Source organism: Rhinoraja longicauda, chromosome 2, assembly GCF_053455715.1.
Source record: "Rhinoraja longicauda isolate Sanriku21f chromosome 2, sRhiLon1.1, whole genome shotgun sequence".
NCBI lineage: Eukaryota > Metazoa > Chordata > Chondrichthyes > Rajiformes > Arhynchobatidae > Rhinoraja > Rhinoraja longicauda.
In genome coordinates this window covers 1,259,508-1,280,092 of record NC_135954.1, presented here as the reverse complement: position 1 = coordinate 1,280,092, position 20,585 = coordinate 1,259,508, and the positions used below count along the sequence as shown (strand labels likewise).

At 49.4% G+C, this 20,585-nt stretch overlaps 1 protein-coding gene across 1 annotated transcript; it reads right to left on the bottom strand.

Annotated features, from left to right (window-relative positions):
* Positions 1-8,801: 8,801 nt before the first annotated feature.
* LOC144608546 (atypical chemokine receptor 4-like) lies at positions 8,802-10,979 on the bottom strand. Its single transcript, XM_078426459.1, has one exon. It carries the CDS (start codon positions 10,977-10,979, stop codon positions 9,870-9,872), a length of 1,110 nt encoding a protein of 369 aa, XP_078282585.1. The 3' UTR covers positions 8,802-9,869.
* Between the last annotated feature and the right edge of the window lie 9,606 nt (positions 10,980-20,585).

Sequence of the window (20,585 nt, the reverse complement as noted above, 5' to 3'; positions counted from 1 at the left end):
CGGGCCTACAGTGTTCGGGCCTGCAGTGTCCGGGCCTACAGTGTCCGGGCCTACAGTGTCCGGGCCTACAGTGTCCGGGCCTACACAGTCCGGGCCTACAGTGTCCGGGCCTGCACTGTCCAGGCCTACAGCATCCGGGCCTACACTGTCCAGGCCCACAGTGCCCGAGCCTACAGTGTCTGAACCTACAGCGTCCGAGCCTACAGCGCCCACCGGGCCTAGTACGGGACAAGGGCGGTCCCGTACGGGACAAACCAATTTAGCCCAAAATACGGGATGTCCCGGCTAATACGGGACAGTTGGCAACCCTACATATGAAGATGAATGGTTTGGAGGAATATGGTAAATAAACGCAAGCAGGTGGGACTAGTTTAGATGAGCCATCTACGTCTGCATTGACGGGTTAGGTTGAAGTGCCTGTTTCCGTGCTGTGTGACTCAGGACTAATTACACAAGTCCTGACTGTTGACCTGAATTACATCTGATGGGTTTCCTTGGCAATCTACAAAATCCTGTGGAGAGTTGATGGCTACACTGTGTTTTGAATTTGATTATTTTTTCTCAAATTGACATATAAACAGAGGAAGGGTCTGGACCCGAAACGTCACCCATTCCCTCTCTCCTGAGATGCTGCCTGACCTGCTAAGTTACTCCAGCATTTTGTGAAATAAATACCTTCGATTTGTACCAGCATCTGCAGTTATTTTCTTACACTATCTTATAAACAGAGGAATAGGCCTTTCATCCCAGAATGTTTCCACTAGTGAAACACTAAGACTAAAGGTCACAGCCTCAGAATTAAAGGACGTTCCTTTAGGAAAGAGATGAGAAGTAATGTCTTTAGTCAGAGGGTGGCGAACCTGTGGAATCTGCGTGGGGCGTGGGGCGGTGACGTCACCTTGTCCCTTATTTAGGAGTGTGGAAGTTGGCGCCCCTATTCACTGCCACCTCACAAATTTCACACAGAAGGTGGCAGGTGTATGGAACGAACTGCCAGAGAAGGTAGTTGAGGCATGTACCGTAACAGCATTGAATGGACATTTTTATAGGTACATGGATAGGAAATATTTAGATGGATATGGGCCATATGCGGACAGGTGGGGCATCTTAATCAGCATGGGCAAATTGAGCCAAGGAGCCTGTTTCTGTGCTCTGTGGTTCTATGACAATGAGTTCTGGTTTCAGATACCTCAGGGAAACCACGTTCTTGAATGTGCTGACTTTGTGTATTTTATTTCGATCATCATTCATTCTAAACTCCAGGGAGCATCGCCAGCTGCCTAACCTCCCTTCATCTGACAAACTCCATTCCAAGGAACCAGTCAGGGAACAAAAGAGACTGCAGATGCTGCAGTCTGGAGCAACAAACAATCTGCTGGAGGATATCAGCATCTTTAGTTTAGTTTACTTTAGTTTAGTTTAGAGATACAGCCTATAACAGGCCCTTTGTCCCCCGACTCCAGCGATCACCCCACACTCTAGTTCTATCCTACACACAAAGACAATTTACTGAAGGCAATTATCCTACAAACTCTGGTGAGAACGAATGGGTGACGTTTCATAGAAACATAGAAAATAGGTGCAAGAGGAGGCCATTTGGCCCTTCGAGCCAGCACCGCCATTCATTGTGATCATGGCTGATCATGCACAATCAGTAACCCATGCCTGACTTCTCCCCATATCCCTTGATTCCGCTAGCCCCTAGAGCTCTACCTAACTCTCTTTTAAATTCATGGCAGACAATTCTACAAATTCACAACTCTCTGGGTGGAAAAGGCTTTTTTCACCACAGTTTTAAATGGCCTCCCTTTTATTCTTAGACTGTGGCCCCTGGTTCTGGACTCCCCCAACATCGGGAATTTTTTTCCTGCATCTCAATAGACAAAAGACAATAGACAATAGGTGCAGGAGGAGGCCATTCGGCCCTTCGAGCCAGCACCGCCATTCAATGTGATCATGGCTGATCATTCTCAATCAGTACCCCATTCCTGCCTTCTCCCCATACCCCCTGACTCCGCTATCCTTAAGAGCTCTATCTAGCTCTCTCTTGAATGCATCCAGAGAATTGGCCTCCACTGCCTTCTGAGGCAGAGAATTCCACAGATTCACAACTCTCTGACTGAAAAAGGTTTTCCTCATCTCCGTTCTAAATGGCCGACCCCTTATTCTTAAACTGTGGCGCCTTGTTCTGGACTCCCCCAACATTGGGAACATGTTTCCTGCCTCTAACGTGTCCAACCCCTTAATAATCCTATACGTTTTGATAAGATCCCCTCTCATCCTTCTAAATTCCAGTGTATACAAGCCTAGTCGCTCCAGTCTTTCAACATATAACAGTCGAGACCCTTCTTCAGGCTGAAGAAACGTCACCCATTCCTTCTCTCCAGAGCTGTTTCCTGTCCCGCTGAGCTACCATTCCAGCATTTTGTGTCTATCATCGGTCTGGTGATGTTTTGTTCCAGCATAATGTAAAACATGTCTCAGTCGGGTGTCAGGGTGACCCAGGAAAGTAACTCCTAGATTTAGATCAGTACGTTTGCTGCATTTATTCCTTGGGATGCAGGAGATGAAATGGTGGTTTTATAGAGGTGTATAAGATCACGAATCGGGAACAAATAGAAACATAGAAAATAGGTGCAGGAGGAGGCCATTCGGCCCTTCGAGCCAGCACTGCCATTCATTGTGATCATGGCTGATCATCCACAATCAGTAACCCGTGCCTGCCTTCTCCCCATATCCCTTGATTCCACTAGCCCCTAGAGCTCTATCTAACTCTCTTTTAAATTCATCCAGTGAATTGGCCTCCACTGCCTTCTGTGGCAGAGAATTCCACAAATTCACAACTCTCTGGATGAAAAAGTTTTTTCTTACCTGTTTTAAATGGCCTCCCCTTTATTCTTAGACTGTGGCCCCTGGTTCTGGACTCCCCCAACATTGGGATCATTTTTCCTGCATCTAGCCTGTCCAGTCCTTTCATAAATTTTATACGTTTCCATAAGATCCCCTCTCATCCTTCTAAACTCCAGTGAATACAAGCCCAGTCTTTCCAATCTTTCCTCATTTGACAATCCCGCCATCCCGGGATTAACCTCGTGAACTCTACGCTGCACTGCCTCAATAGGGTGAATGCACAGAGTCTTTTACCCAGAGTTGGGGAATCCAGAACCAGAGGTCGCAGGTTGAAGGTGAGAGGGGAAAGGTTTAATAGCAACTATTTCAGAAAGATGAGGAGGAATTTTTTTAGCCAGAGGGTGGTGAATCTGTGGAATTCATTGCCATAGACAGCTGTGGAGGCCAAGTCAATGGATATTTTTGAGGCGGAGATTGACGGATTCTTGATTAGTATGGGTGTCAGGGGTTATGGGGAGAAGGCAGGAGAATGGGGTTAGGAGGGAGAGTTAGATCAGCCATGATTGAATGGCAGAGTAGACTCGATGGGCCGAATGGCCTTATTCTGCTTCTATGACTTCGGAACATGTTTTTTTCCCACACAGAGGGTTGTGGGTAAATGGAACGAACTGTCCGAACTTGAGTTTAGAGTTTAGAGTTGCAGCATGGAAACAGGCCCTTCAGTCCACCTAATCCATGCCGACCATCGATCACCAGTTCACACTGGTTCTGTGAAATCCCACTTTTTCATCCGCCCTACACACCTGAGGCAATTTACAGAGGCCAATTCATCTATAAACCTGCACGTCTTTGAGACGTGGGAGGTAACCCGGAGAATCCCACATGGTCATGGGCAGAACGAATAAATTCCACACAGTCAGCACCCGCGGTCAGGATCAAACTGGGTCCCTGGTGCTGTGGGGCAGAAACTCTACCAGCTGCACCACTGGTAGAGACACTTGGGCAGGTATATAGATAGAAAAAGGTTAGAAGGATATGCGACCAACACGGAGAAATGGAACTGACTTAGATGGGTAGACACACAGTGCTGGAGTAACTCAGCGGGTCAGGCAGCATCTGTGGAGAACATGGATAGGTGACGTTTCACAGAGTGCTGGAGTAACTCAGCGGGTCAGGCAGCATCTGTGGAGAACATGGATAGGTGACGTTTCACAGAGTGCTGGAGTAACTCAGTGGGTCAGGCAGCATCTGTGGAGAACATGGATAGGTGACGTTTCACAGAGTGCTGGAGTAACTCAGCGGGTCAGGCAGCATCTTGGGAGAGAAGGAATGGTTGACTTTTTGGGTCGAGACCCTTCTTCAGGGGGATGTCAGGGGAGGGGGCGGGACAAAGATAGGATGTAGTCGGAGACAGGACTAGTGGGAGAACTGGGAAGGGGGAGGGGATAGAGAGGGAAAGTAGGGACTATCTGAAGTCAAAGAAGTCAATGTTCATATCGCTGGGGTGTAAACTACCCAAGCAAAATATGAGGTGCTGTTCCTCCAATTTGCGCTGGGCCTCACTCTGACAATGGAGGAGGCCCAGGACAGAAAGGTCAGATTGGGAATGGGAGGGGGAGTTGAAGTGCTGAGCCACCGGGAGATCAGGTAGGTTAAGGTGGGCCGAGCGGAGGTGTTGAACAAAACGATCGCCGAGCCTGCGTTTGGTCTCTCCGATGTAAAGAAGTTGACACCTGGAACAGTGGATACAGATGGGCCTGTGTTGTATGGGACCACAATATTTACTGTAAAGCAACCAGTTTTTCTCAGTGTTGCAGAATTGTCTGCTAATCCAAAGATGTCTAATCGGCAGTATTATAACGTGTTTTATTTCATCAGTAACTTTCCTCAAGGCCTTTACTCTTTACACAGAAAATGTATTTATTGTAGTGCCTTGACCATGCTGGTGAAAGGGAGAGGAGGAGTGAAACCATTAGGACTGCTTTCTCTAAGGGCAGCACCTGCACGATAGACCAAATACCTGTGCTGTGGAAACAAGGAACTACAGATGATAGTTTACACAAAAGGACTGTGTGGAGAGAGTTGACAATGTCAGCTTCCTGGCCCTGCTCATCTCTGAAGATCTGTCCCGGACCCAGTCATGCAGAAAACCCAGCAACATCACTACTTATAGACAATAGGTGCAGGAGGAGGCCATTCGGCCCTTCCAGCCAGCACCGCCATTCAATGTGATCATGGCTGATCATTCTCAATCAGTACCCCGTTCCTGCCTTCTCCTCATACCCCCTGACTCCGCTATCCTTAAGAGCTCTATCTAGCTCTCTCTTGAATGCATTCAGAGAATTGGCCTCCACTGCCTTCTGAGGCAGAGAATTCCACAGATTCACAACTCTCTGACTGAAAAAGTTTTTCCTCATCTCACTTCCTCAGATTGAGGAGATTCTGTGTGTCAATGATTATACTCTTGAACTTCTACAGGTGTAGAGAGCGTATCGACTGTTTGCATCATGGCCTGGTTCGGCAACTTGAATGCCCAGGAGCAAAAAAGATTACAGAGAGTGGTGGGCACTGCCCAGTCCCTCACGGGTAATGACCTCCCCACCATCGCAGGGATCTACAGAGAGCGGTGGGCACTGCCCAGTCCATCACGGGGACTGACCTCCCCACCATCGCAGGGATCTACAGAGAGGGGTGGGCACTGCCCAGTCCATCACGGGTAATGACCTCCCCACCATCGCAGGGATCTACAGAGAGTGGTGGGCACTGCCCAGTCCATCACGGGTAATGACCTCCCCACCATCGCAGGGATCTACAGAGAGTGGTGGGCACTGCCCAGTCCATCACGGGGACTGACCTCCCCACCATCGCAGGGATCTACAGAGAGTGGTGGGCACTGCCCAGTCCATCACGGGTAATGACCTCCCCACCATCGCAGGGATCTACAGAGAGGGGTGGGCACTGCCCAGTCCATCACAAGTACTGACCTCCCCACCATCGCAGGGATCTACAGAGAGTGGTGGGCACTGCCCAGTCCATCACGGGTAATGACCTCCCCACCATCGCAGGGATCTACAGAGAGTGGTGGGCACTGCCCAGTCCATCACGGGGACTGACCTCCCCACCATCGCAGGGATCTACAGAGAGTGGTGGGCACTGCCCAGTCCATCACGGGTAATGACCTCCGCACCATCGCAGGGATCTACAGAGAGCGGTGGGCACTGCCCAGTCCATCACGGGTAATGACCTCCCCACCATCGCAGGGATCTACACGAGGCGCTGCCTCATATACTGCAGCCACTCCAACATCACCAAACAGTCTTGTCTTCTCTTGTCTTGTCGATACTGCACCAACCGCCGTTGTTGGGCTGTAAACGTGCAGTCCCTCATGCATGCAGTTGCAGATTTAAAATTTAGTGTTTGCAAGCAACAGTTTAAAAGATTTGCTATCAGCAGCAGATTTTATCTGCGGTGGTAAAGGATTCCAAACAGGGATGGTTCTGGGATACAGCGAGTAGAGACCTTGTTGGTCTTGATGGTTATATAATTCAAGGATTAGTTTAGTCGAGTTCCTGGTCTGTTGTTCCGATTGTAGGAATGGAGTAAATGGGGGTATGGGGATATGGGGAGAAGGCAGGAACGGGGTACTGATTGTGAATGATCAGCCATGATCACATTGAATGGTGGTGCTGGCTCGAAGGGCCGAATGGCCTCTTCCTGCACCTATTGTCTATTGTCTAAATAAAAATATTTAACGTATTCAGAGAAATGCAATCTTACAAAACACAGTGTGACATTTGAATATCAAGGACTCACTCTTTTAAATTTCAATTTAGGAAATCAAATATAAAATCTTTAATTTAATATTTGCAAAAGTTTCAAGAAGGTGATGATTACAGCTGTAAATACAAAGATATCCATAGATTATGTTAATTTCAATATACAAGTTATCTAATTACATAAATTCACCATATCTAGATTACAATTGGAAAATCGTGAAGTAGAGAGAATAAATACTTGCTCTGTATTACTTAATTAATTTCTACAAAATGTATGAGGATATTCTGGATAAAGCACAGGTTGGTATTTGTGAAAAGGGAAGACACAAAGTGCTGGAGTAACTCAGCGGGTCAGGCAGCATCTGTGGAGAACATGGATAGGTGACGTTTCACAGAGTGCTGGAGTAACTCAGCGGGCCAGGCAGCATCTGTGGAGAACATGGATAGGTGACGTTTCACAGAGTGCTGGAGTAACTCAGCGGGTCAGGCAGCATCTGTGGAGAACATGGATAGGTGACGTTTCACAGAGTGCTGGAGTAACTCAGCGGGTCAGGCAGCATCTGTGGAGAACATGGATAGGTGACGTTTCACAGAGTGCTGGAGTAACTCAGCGGGTCAGGCAGCATCTGTGGAGAACATGGATAGGTGACGGTTTGGGTCAGGACCATCCTTTTGGGTAAACCAGCATCTGTAGTTCCTTGTTTCAACGTAATCAAAGTCTCCGGCGCTGCGTTCGCTGTAAGGCAGCAACTCTACCGCTGCGCCACCGTGACTGCCCATCTGAGTGGGTAGCATGCAAAAAAAAGCTTTTCACTGTACCTCGGTACACGTGGCAATAATAATCCTGAACCAGTTTCTCTTCCCACCTCTCTTGGCTGAGTTCCTCAGCGTGACTGTTTTTGTTTTAGGATCTACAGATTGGAACAGTAATTGATCTGCAGGTCTGCCGAATGTTCCCGGCCCTTTGCTTTAGTCTTTAGAGATACAGCACGGAAACAGGCTCTTCAGTCCATCGAGTCCATGTCGAACAGAGATCACCTCTGGTCGACATGGACTACGGGTGCTGTCTGTACGTAGTTTGTACGTTCTCCCCGTGACCTGCATGGGTTTTCTTCAAGATATTCGGTTTCCTCCCACACTCCAAAGACGTACAGGTTTGTAGTTTAATTGGCTTGTTTAAAGTGTAAATTGTCCCTCGTGTGTGTAGGGTACTGTTAATAATAATAATAATAATAATAATATATTTATTTTATATAGCGCCTTAACACATGCACAAAGCGCTTTACAAATACAATTAACATAGAAACAAACAGACAACACAGACAAACTATCCTGACGGAAAAGCGGCGAATACTCAACGCCAGCGTCCTCTCACGTCAGGGTCCGGCAGTAGACATTAAAGAACACAAGACACACAGATACAATTTTTTACACAAAACAGCCATCACAGTGATTGCTCTAGGCATACCCTCACTGTGATGGAAGGCAAAGTCTTATCTCCTCCTCGTTCTTCTCCCGTGGCGCCACGAGGCGATCGAGGCTCCCAACCCCTTGAAGCCCCCACCGGGCGATGGAAAGTCCCAGGGTCGAGCCGAGCAGGCCGATGAAAGTCCTGAGCCCCCACCGGGCAATGGAAAATGCCGCGGCCGAGCCACGTAGGGCGATGAGAGTCCTGAGCCCCCACCGGGCGATGTAAAGTGCTGCGGCCGAGCCACGCAGGGTGATGAAGGGCCTGCGGGCGGGTTGATCGTGCCTCGTGCTTCGGGGCGGTCGAAGCTGCTACGGCTGGAGCTCCCAAAAGCCGGTCGCCAGCCAGGGACCTGCGAACTCCAGATGTTGCGGTCTGCAGGGCCCACGGCCGAAGCCTCCGAGATGGTAAGTCCAGGCCCTGCGACCGGAGTCTTCGAGGTCGATCCCAGCTGGAGGCCGCCGACTCCACGATGTTAGGCCGTAGCGCGAACGGAGATACGACACGGTAAAGGTCGCATCTCCGTTGAGGAGGAGATTTAAAAAAAGGTTTCCCCCAACCCCCCCACCACCCCCCTACATACACAGAATTAAAAATAAAACAAAACGTACATTTAACATCAACATTGACTAAAAAACACAAAAAAAAAACGGAGAGACTGCCGGTGAGCCGCAGCTGCAGAACACAGCCACGCCCCGATATTAATGTGCGGGGATCGCCGGTCGGCGCGTACCCGGTGGGCTGAAGAGCCTGTTTCCGCGCTGTCTCTCTAAACCTCATATGCTAGCACTATCCTACACACGAGGGATGATTTACTATTATACCAGGCCAATTAATCTGCAAACTTGCACTTTCTTTGGAGTGTCGGAGGAAACTGAAGATCTCGGAGAAAACCTAAGCAGGACATGGGGAGAACGTACAAACTCCGTACAGTCAGTACCCGTAGTCGGGATGGAACCCGGGTCTCCGGCGCCGTGAGGCAGTAACTCTACCGCTGCACCACCGTGCCACCCCTGTCTCTGCTCTTTGGTTTGGAGAGACAAGAGTCTGACCTACGGTTGAGTTGGGGAAGAGCAGAGGAGTAGGAATATGGAAATGCAAAGACATTGTGGGCCGAAGGGCCTGCTGCTGGGCCGTGTTGTTCTATGCTCTGCCACAGCCTTGCGTCTGTGGGTAGAGACAAAGTGCTGGAGTAACTCAGCGGGTCAGGCAGCATCTGTGGAGAACATGGATAGGTGACGTTTCAGAGTGCTGGAGTAACTCAGCGGGTCAGGCAGCATCTGTGGAGAACATGGATAGGTGACGTTTCACAGAGTGCTGGAGTAACTCAGCGGGTCAGGCAGCATCTCGGGAGAGAAGGAATGGGTGACGTTTCGGGTTGAGACCCTTCTTCAGGCTGATATCAGGGGAGGGGGCGGGACAAAGATAGGATGTAGTTGGAGACAGGAAGACTAGTGGGAGAACTGGGAAGGGGGAGGGGATAGAGAGGGAAAGTAGGGACTATCTGAAGTTAGAGAAGTCAATGTTCATACCGCTGGGGTGTAAACTACCCAAGCGAAATATGAGTGCTGGAGTAACTCAGCGGGTCAGGCAGCATCTCTGGAGAACATGGATAGGTGACGTTTCACAGAGTGCTGGAGTAACTCAGCGGGTCAGGCAGCATCTGTGGAGAACATGGATAGGTGACGTTTCACAGAGTGCTGGAGTAACTCAGCAGATCAGGCAGCATCTCGGTTGAGAAGGTGCTGTGCCAGAGCCTTGAGTCTGTGGCGTGGCTAGATGGAGAAACTGCTCGTGTGCTCGGACTCGGGCGGTGAATTGAAGGAGGTCTGCAGAGCGATGTCGGTGTCCTGGGTCCCCTGGGTCCCCTGGGTCCCCTGGGTCCGGCGCCAGAAGCGGCTCCTCTTGACTGCCTTCAGGACGTGGCCTTTGAAGGAGGCCCCCATGAAGGCGTAGAGGATGGGGTTGAGGCAACTGTGGAAGATGGCGATGCTCTCGGTGACCTGCGTGGCCACGTCCACCCGCTTGCTGACCTCACAGTCCCTGATGAGCACATGGATCAGGTCCAGCAGGCGGCAGAACTTGACCACGTTGTAGGGCAGCTGGGTCAGGAAGAAGACGGCCACCACGGCCAGGAGCACACGGAGCGCCCGGTGTTTCCTCCTGTCCCTGCCCTGGTACACCACCTTGGCCACGGCAGAGTAACAGCACAGCATGACCAGCGACGGCACGGCAAAGGCCAGGAGGATGTCAAACACCTGGACCGTGGCCTTGGCTGTCTTGGCCACCTGTGGGGGAAAGAGTAGGCCGCACTGCTGCCTGCCGTTGAACTCCATCACTGAGGAGAACACCATATCGGGCATGCTGAGGACAAGGGCCACCAGCCACACGCACAGACAGATCAGACTGGCCCTGCTGCCCACCGTGGCCGGGCGGGCAGCCTTGTACACGGCCAGGTAGCGGTCAACACTGACGCAGGCCAGGAACAGCATGCCGGCACAGAAGTTCATCTCAAACAGTGCCGAGCAGACCTTGCACATGGCCTCCCCAAATATCCACCCGTGGATGGCATTGGCCATCCAGAAGGGCAGTGTGACCAACAGCAGGAGGTCAGCAATGGCCACGTTCATGATGTACAGGTCCGTCTTGGTTTTGATCCTCTTGTAATTGGCGTAGATGGCCACCACCACAACGTTTCCAGCCACGCCGGCTATCAGGGTCACCCCGTAGAACAGCGGCAGGAAGTACTTTGCAAATCGCCTGACGTCATCTTTCTCACACAGGTGGTTAAACTCGTAATAGTCGATGGTGCTGTTTGTCTCATGTTGGTAGGATCCATTGTCATAGTAGTTCTGGAAGTCTTCATAAGCCTCCTCGTCTGCCATGCCACCTGAAAGACACAAGAGAACAACTTCAAAGAGATGTGGCTGTGGTAGCTGTCTGAAGAAGGGTCTCGACCCGAAACGTCACCCATTCCTTCTCTCCCGAGATGCTGCCTGACCTGCTGAGTTACTCCAGCGTTTTGTGAATAAATACCTTCAAGAGAACAACTGATTGATTGTCTGAAGAAGGATGTCTGAGTGATGGTGCGTACAGGCTCGAAGGGCCTAATGGCCTCCTCCTGCACCTATTTCCTATGTTTCTATCTTTCCACAACCCAAAATGTCACCCATCCTATTTAAAGTCACAGAGTGATACAGTGTGGAAACAGGCCCTTCGGCCCAACTTGCCCACACCGGCCAACATCTCCCAGCTACACCAGTCCCACTTGCCTGCGCTTGGTCCATATCCCTCCAAACCCGTCCTATCCATGTACCTGTCTAACAGTTTCTTAAATGTTGGGATAGTCCCAGCCTCAGCTACCTCATCTGGCAGCTTGTTCCATACACCCACCACCCTCTGTGTGAAAAAGTTACCCCTCGGATTCCTATTAAATCTTTTCCCCTTCACCTTGAACCTTTGTCCTCTGGTCCTCGATTCACCTACTCTGGGCACGAGACTCTGTGCATCTACCCGATCTATTCCTCTCATGATTTTATACACCTCTATAAGATCACCCCTCATCCTCCTGCGCTCCATGGAATAGAGACCCAGCCTGCTCAACATATTTCTTTCTATTTCTTCAGAAATACTGCCTGACCCGCTGAGTCACTCCAGCACTCTGTGAAACGTCACCTATCCATGTTCTCCACAGATGCTGCCTGACCCGCTGAGTTACTCCAGCATTTTGTGTCTATCTTGGACAGGTACATGGATAGGACAGGTTTTGAGAGAATGGTGCCAAGCACAGGGAGGTGGGAGTGGCATAGATGGGGCATCGTGGTCAGCATGGGAAAGGTGGACTGAAGGGCCATATTCCATGCTATAACACGCAATGAGCATATATCTTAAGTACACAGAAAGACATGCACACATTCTGTTTATGATTTATATCAACAATTTGGATACAAGGCATGATTAGTTAGTTTGCAGATGACACTTAAGAGCCTGGTATTATAACTGGTGAAGATGATTTTGAGACATATAAGATTATTAAGGGATTGGATGCGCTGGAGGCAGGAAACATGTTCCCGATGTTGGGGGAGTCCAGAACCAGGGGCCACAGTTTAAGAATAAGGAGTAGGCCATTTAGAACGGAGATGAGGAAAAACCTTTTCTCCCAGAGAGTTGTGAATCTGTGGAATTCTCTGCCTCCATGGAGGCCAATTCACTGGATGCTTTCAAGAGAGCGTTAGATGGAGCTCTTAAAGATAGCGGAGTCACGGGGTATGGGGAGAAGGCAGGAACGGGGTACTGATTGAGAATGATCAGCCGTGATCACAGTGAATGGTGGTGCTGGCTCAAAGGGCCGAATGGCCTCCTCCTGCACCTATTGTCTATTCTCTATTGTTATCAAAAATGACAGCAAGATTTTGACTAGCTGGGCAAATAGGCCAAAGAATGGTTGATGGAGTTTAATGCAGTGAAGTGTAAGGGTTTAGGCTGGACGTTCACAATGATTGATCAGGCTCTGAAGAGTGTTGTACAGCAGAGGGATCTAGGAGCGCAGGTACACAGTTCCCCGAAAATGGTGTCACAGGTAGGCAGGTAATAGACAATAGACAAAAGGTGCAGAGGTAGGCCATTCGGCCCTTCGTGCCAGCACCTCCATTCACTGTGATCATGGCTGATCATCCACAATCAGTACACCGTTCCTGCCTTCTCCCCATATCTCTTGACTCCGCAATCCTTAAGAGCTCTAACTCTCTTCTGAAAGCATCCAGTGAATCGGCCTCCACTGCCCTCTGTGGCAGAGAATTCCACAAATTCACAACTCTCTGGGTGGAAAAGTTTTTTCTCACCTCAGTTTTAAATGGCCTCCCCTTTATTCTTAGGCTGTGGCCCCTGGTTCTGAACTTCCCCAACATTGGGAACATTTTTCCTGCATCTAGCTTGCCCAGTCCTTTTATAATTTTATACATCTCTATAAGATCCCCTCTCATCCTTCTAAATTCCAGTGATTCTCCTGCCTTCTCCTCATAACCCCTGACACCCGCACTGATCAACTCACCGGCCTCTGTGTCGTTTACTTGTCTAATAATCTATTCCCTTTGCACAAATTGTCAAAGTACCATGAAGGAACAGGGACGGGCAATTAGCATTGATGGTAGACTTAATGCTTGCAGTTCATAAGAATTCCCACAAGCAAGAACAGACGGCTTGTGGTGTTCAGAAACATGTTACCTCCAGACATCTACAGCTCACCATGTCTGGCTGCACGACGTTGTTGTTGATTCAGAAGTTCATAAGTTCTAGACCATTCGGCCCATCGAGTCTACTCCGCCATTCAATCATGGCTGATCTATCTTTCCCTCTCAACCCCATTCTCCTGCCTTCTCCCCATAACCCCGGACACCCGTACTGATCATAATCTGTCAGTCTCCGCCTTAAAAATACCCACTGACTTGGCCTCCACAGCCTTCTGTGGCAATGAATTCCACAGATTCACCACCCTCTGACTAAAGAAATTCCTCCTCATCACCTTCCTAATGGATCGTCCTTTAATTCTGAGGCTGTGCCCTCTGGTCCTAGACTCTCCCACTAGTGGAAACATCCTCTCCACATCCACTCTATCCGGGCTGCTCACTATTCAGTTATGACGGATGATCATGGGAAAAGCGAACTTAGTCGCAGTTTACCAGAGGTTTATTTTAGTTCAGTGGAAACAGGCCCTTCGGCCCACCGAGTTCATGCCGACCAGAGAACAGCTGGTACATGACACTATCCTACACACACTTGGGACAATTTACAATTTCACGAAGCCAATTAACCTACAAACCTGCACATCTTTGGAGTGTGGGAGGAAACCGGAGCACCCAGAGAAAGCCCACGCAGGTCACGGGGAGAACGTACAAACTCCGTACTGACAGCACCTGTAGTCGGGATGGAAACCGGGTCTCCGGTGCTGTGAGGCAGCAACTCTACCGCTGTGTCACCATGCCGCCCCAAATGCAGGCAATACCCCTGGCATCTTAGACTAGCCTACAATGCCATCGTGGTTGGCATGGAAAAGTTATCTTGACAGCAGCCTTGCATAAGTACAGCGGCTGCTGGTACATGTGGCGCAGTGCGTTACTCTTGAAACGGAATAGGATTCATTGTCAAAGCTTTGATTCTTGCCGCAGAAGAAACACAATCAGTAAGAAACTAACAATGAATGTACAGGAAAACATTTGACTGAACACCTCCGCTCAGTCTGTCTCAACCAACCTGATCTCCCGGTGGCTCAGCACTCCCACTTTGGAAGTAAGAATAGAAAGGCAGATTATTATCTGAATGGTGTCAAGTTAGGAAGAGGGGATGTTCAACGAGATCTGGGTGTCCTGGTGCATCAGTCACTGAAAGGAAGCATGCAGGTACAGCAGGCAGTGAAGAAAGCCAGTGGAATGTTGGCCTTCGTAACAAGAGGAGTTGAGTATAGGAGCAAAGAGGTCCTTCTACAGTTGTACCGGGCCCTGGTGAGACCGCACCTGGAGTACTGTGTGCAGTTTTGGTCTCCAAATTTGAGGAAGGATATTCTTGCTATTGAGGGCGTGCAGCGTAGGTTCACTAGGTTAATTCCCGGAATGGCGGGACTGTCGTATGTTGAAAGGCTGGAGCAATTAGGCTTGTATACACTGGAATATAGAAGGATGAGGGGGGATCTTATTGAAACATATAAGATAATTAGGGGATTGGACACATTAGAGGCAGGAATCATGTTCCCAATGTTGGGGGAGTCCAGAACAAGGGGCCACAGTTTAAGAATAAGGGGTAGGCCATTTAGAACGGAGATGAGGAAGAACTTTTTCAGTCAGAGAGTGGTGAAGGTGTGGAATTCTCTGCCTCAGAAGGCAGTGGAGGCCAGTTCGTTGGATGCTTTCAAGAGAGAGCTGGATAGAGCTCTTAAGGATAGCGGAGTGAGGGGGTATGGGAAGAAGGCAGGAACGGGGTACTGATTGAGAGTGATCAGCCATGATCGCATTGAATGGCGGTGCTGGCTCGAAGGGCTGAATGGCCTACTCCTGCACCGATTGTCTATTGTCTATTGTCTATTCCCAATCTGACCTTTCTGTCCTGGGCCTCCTCCATTGTCAGAGTGAGGCCCAGCGCAAATTGGAGGAACAGCTCCTCATATTTTGCTTGGGTAGTTTACACCCCAGCGGTATGAACTTTGACTTCTCTAACTTCAGATAGCCCCTGCTTCCCCTCTCTATCCCCTCCCCCTTCCCAGTTCTCCCACCAGTCTTCCTGTCTCCGACTACTTTTATCTTTGTCCCGCCCCCTCCCCTGACATCAGTCTGAAGAAGGGTCTTGACCCGAAACGTCACCCATTCTTTCTCTCCCGAGATGCTGCCTGGCCCGCTGAGTTACTCCTGCACTCTGTGAAACGTCACCTATCCATGTTCTCCACAGATGCTGCCTGACCCGCTGAGTTACTCCAGCACTCTGTGAAACGTCACCTATCCATGTTCTCCACAGATGCTGCCTGACCCGCTGAGTTACTCCAGCACTCTGTGAAACGTCACCTATCCATGTTCTCCACAGATGCTGCCTGACCCGCTGAGTTACTCCAGCACTCTGTGAAACATCACCTATCCATGTTCTCCACAGATGCTGCCTGACCTGCTGAGTCACTCTAACATTTTGTGTCTATATTTGGACGACTATGAATAGTGTGCAAACAGATAAGAGATTCACGTGGCGCAGCAGTAGAGTTGCTGCCTTGCAGCGAATGCAACGCCGGAGATCCGGGTTCGATCCCGTCTACGGGCGCTGTCTGTACGGAGTTTGTACGTTCTCCCCGTGACCTGTGTGGGTTTTCTCCGAGATCATTCGGTTTCCTCCCACACTCCAAAGACGTGCGGGTTTGTAGGTTAATTGGCTTGGTTAATGTAAATTGTCCCTAGTGGGTGTAGGATAGTGTTAGTGTGTGGGGATCGCTGGTCGGCGCAGACCCGGTGGGTCGAAGGGCCTGTTTCCGCGCTGTATCTGTAAACCCTAAAACCCTAAAGTGGCTTTGAGAAACGTCGATACGCAGGGATTGGAGGGATGAGGATCACGTGCAGGCAGATAGGAATTGTTCTTGGCATCGCGTTCAGCACAGACATGGTGAGCTAAAGGGCCTGTTCTCATGCCGAGTGTTCTATTTGTAATACTATTGCCAAAACAAAACCATTTGTTTCCGCTCATGTTATGTCTTGGTCGATTGTTATTGCACAAAGATTCCTGCCAGCCTGCACAACTTCCAATGCGTGATAACAGAGGAATTTGTATCTGTCTCTGGTCAGGCTGTTATCTGTTAGTATGAGCTGGAGCAAACTTTAGACAATAGATCTGGGGCTTTTTCAAAGGGTCCATTTTTGTGCATTCCTTGGACCACATTTGAAATCAATATTACTTGGCTGTGGACTTTATGGATATCTTGTAGACCCCAGGCAGTTATCCGTGGATTGTCACCTTGTGGTGGTGGAGAAGCTCGTGTGGTCCTGAGACCCTGAGAGCGATGCCGTCTGGAGCTACGCCCCTGGTAGGGTCACCCATGGAGGTAAGGTCGAGGGGGAGGGAGGTCCCTGACAAAGAGCGATCCAACCAAGACCTCAACGGTGGAACAGGCGGAGGGAGGGAGGGATGGCAGCTGACTTTAGTGGAGCGTCACAACGGCTGGGAAGGCGGATGGATGAAGGCTGCGGCAGAAAAGGGTCCCCGGTCGTCTTGGACTCCACGCCACTGGATCCTGACCCAGATCTGTCAAGGACCGTGTGTTGGCTGTCTGTGCACCAGTGTCCCCACATTAAACAAAGTCATGCACAGGCGTCCCACCCTATGGAGAGGACAGCCACACTCGCCTCCAGTGACCGCTGATGATTAGGCAAAGATATGTTTGTGTCCAATCTCACCTGTATTAGTTTTAGTTTAGAGATACAGCGTGGAAACAGGCTCAGCAGCCACACGGACCGTCGATCATTCATTCACAATCGTTCTATGTTATCCCACTTTCTATTCCGCTCCCTACACAAGAGAGGCAAATATTACAAAGGCCAATTAACCGACAAACCTGTACGTCTTTGGAGTGTGGAAGGAATTGGAGCACCCGGAGAAAGCTGGTCAAAGGGAGAATGTGTAAACTCTACGTAGACAGCACCCATACTCAGGATCGAAACCAAGTCACTGACGCTCAAAGGCAGCAACTCTACTGCTGTGCCACTGTGCTGCTCTTCCTCTCATCCAGCTTTCTTCCCCCCCCCTCACACAATCTGTCTTAAGAAGGGCACCGCCCTAAAACGTCACCTATCCATGTTCTCCACAGATGCTGCCTGACCCGCTGAGTTACTCCAGCACTCTGTGAAACGTCACCTATCCATGTTCTCCACAGATGCTGCCTGACCCGCTGAGTTACTCCAGCATTCCACTCTGTTTCACCAGTGTTACCCTTCCAGCTAACTTTGTTTGTGCAGCCAGCTGAGGGAAGGCGATGTGCAAAGCACCAAGAATGCAGTGACCTACATTTCTGTTGGCCCGGGACCTGAGTTTCTATCGGCCAAACTGGCTGAGAACTTATGGAATTTGACGTGTTCAGTGGATCTGGTTTCACTGGAACATAAAGTTTAGTTTAGTTTGGAGATACGGCGCGGAAACAGACACTTCGGCCCACCGAGTCCGCGCCGACCAGCGATTCCCGCACACTCATAACAAGAGCAGTTGAGTATAGGAGCAAAGAGGTCCTTCTGCAGTTGTACAGGGCCCCAGTGTGACCGCACCTGGAGTACTGTGTGCAGTTTTGGTCTCCAAATTTGAGGAAGGATATTCTTGCTATTGAGGGCGTGTAGCGTAGGTTTACTAGGTTAATTCCCGGAATGGCGGGACTGTCATATGTTGAAAGACTGGAGCGACTAGGCTTGTATACACTGGAATTTAGAAGGATGAGAGGGGATCTTATCGAGACGTATAAAATTATTAAGGGGTTGGACACGTTAGAGGCAGGAAACATGTTCCCAATGTTGGGGGAGTCCAGAACCAGGGGCCACAGTTTAAGAATAAGGGGTAGGCCGTTTAGAACAGAGATGAGGAAAAACGTTTTCAGTCAGAGAGTTGTGAATCTGTGGAATTCTCTGCCTCAGAGGGCAGTGGAGGCCAATTCTCTGAACACATTCAAGAGAGAGCTAGATGGAGCTCTTAGGGATAGTGGAGTCAGGGGGTATGGGGAGAAGGCAGGAATGGGGTACTGATTGAGAATGATCAGCCATGACCACATTGAATGGCGGTGCTGGCTCGAAGGGCCGAATGGCCTTCTCCTGCACCTATTTTCTATTGTCTATTGTCTATTGACTAACACTATCCTGCACACACTAGGGACAATTTACACTTATACCAAGTTAATTGACCAACGAATCTGTACGTCTTTGGAGAGTGGGAGGAAACTGAAGATCTCAGAGAAAACCCACGCAGGTCAGGGTACAAACTCCATACAGACAGCACCCGTAGTCAGGATGGAACCCGGGTCTCTGGCGCTGTGAGGCAGCAACTCTACTGCTGCGCCACCAGAGATTCCAGAGTCTGGCACCAATATTCATGGGATGGAACATAGACAAGGTGGTGTGGTCAGTGTGCATTCATCAATTGTGGCACGGTGGTGCAGCGGTAGATTTGCTGCCTCACAGCACCAGAGACCCGGGTTCGATCCTGACTACCGGTGCTGCCTGTACAGAGGTTGTACGTTCTTCCCGTGACTGCGTGGGTTTTCTCCGGGTGCTTTGGTTTCCTCCCACACTCCAAAGATGTCCAGGTTTGTAGGTTAATTGGCTACAGTAAAGATTGCAAATTGTCCCTCAATTGTACGATAGTGTTAGTGTACAGGAGTCACATGTCGGCATGGACTAGGTGGGCCGAAGGGCCCGTGTTCTTGCTGTATCTCTAAACTAAACTAAACTAAGAACACATTATCTGGTCACAGAACCTACACAGAATTTATACTAGTCCCACCTGCCCACATTGTCCCATATCCCTCTCACCCCACCCTATCCATGTACCTGTCCAAGGGATCACAATATGCTGGAGTAACTCAGCGGGTCAGGCAGCATCTCAGGAGAGAAGGAATGGGTGACGTTTCGGGTCGAGTAACCTGAGTTACTCCAGCATTTTGTGATACCTTCGATTTGTACCAGAATCTGCAGTTATTTTCCTACACATGCACCTTTCCAGATGTTTTTGAAATGTTGTGACAGTACTTTCCTCAACAATCTCCAATCTCCTCTGTCAGCTCGTTCCCTGCACCCACTGCCCCTCAGGCTCCTATTAAATCTCCCCCCCCCCCCCACCCCACAAACCAATGTCCTCTGGTTCTTGAATGAGCGGGTTGGCAGACCGATTGTTTTCTCCGGAGCGCAGGAAGTTGAGGGGAGAATGAAAGGAGAACTTCTTTTCGCCTTCCATCACAGTGAGGAATGTGGAGGACTCACTGTGATGGATATTCATGTTAAAATGTATTTTGTGTGTCCTGTTGCTTTTAATTGTTATGATTGTATGGCAAATGAAATTTCTCGTATGTTGCAAAATATACTTGGCTAATAAAGTATTATTGTGATTGTGATATAAAAATGATGGGAGGTACAGATAGGGTAGACAGCCAGAACCTTGTCCCCAGAGGGGACATGTCCAACACTAGAGGGCATAGCTACAAGGTGAGAGGGGCAAAGTTTACAGGAGGTGTGTGGGGCAAGTGTTTTACACAGAGGGGGGTGGGGGCCTGGAACGTGCTGCCAGGGGTGGGGGTGGAGGCAGATACCATAGTGCCATTTATGAGGCTTTTGCAAATGCACATGGATATGTAGGGAATGGAGAGACATGGATCATATACAGGCACATGATATCAGTTTAACTTAGCATCATGTTTGGCATGGATATTATGGGCCAAAGGGCCTGTTCTTGTGCTGTACTTTTCTATGTTCTATGTTCGGCACAGACATTGCGGGCCGAATGGCCTGTTCCTGTACTGTTCTATGTTCCTATATTACTAAAACTCTCATCCTGTATGTATGTGTGCGTGTACGTATGTATGTATGTACCCGAAATACAGCCAAAACGGTACACGGTAGCGCAACAATTTTAGGCTCACCTTACTCATCATTCTCCTGCGGTGTGCAGTATCAAGTTTTGTTCAAATTGTTGCACTATCGTGTACCGTTTTGGCTGTATTTCAGGAACATACATACATCTATACAAGATGAGATTGCCATTTCTATCTAATACTTCCGTGTTCGGCATCACAATGGGAACCCAACGGGTCATATATCAGATCGCCATTTTGCGATCGCCATTTTGCGATCGCCATTTTGACATTGCCATTTTGCGATCGCCATTTTGAGATCGCCATTTTGACATCGCCCTTTTGACATCGCCATTTTGAGATCGCCATTTTGCGATCGCCATTTTGAGATTGCCATTTCGACCGCCATTTTGAGATCGCCATTTTG

What these genes read in the sequence shown, in the direction of transcription:
- LOC144608546 (XM_078426459.1), bottom strand. Translation starts at nt 10,979, where the DNA reads ATGGCAGACGAGGAGGCTTATGAAGACTTCCAGAACTACTATGACAAT.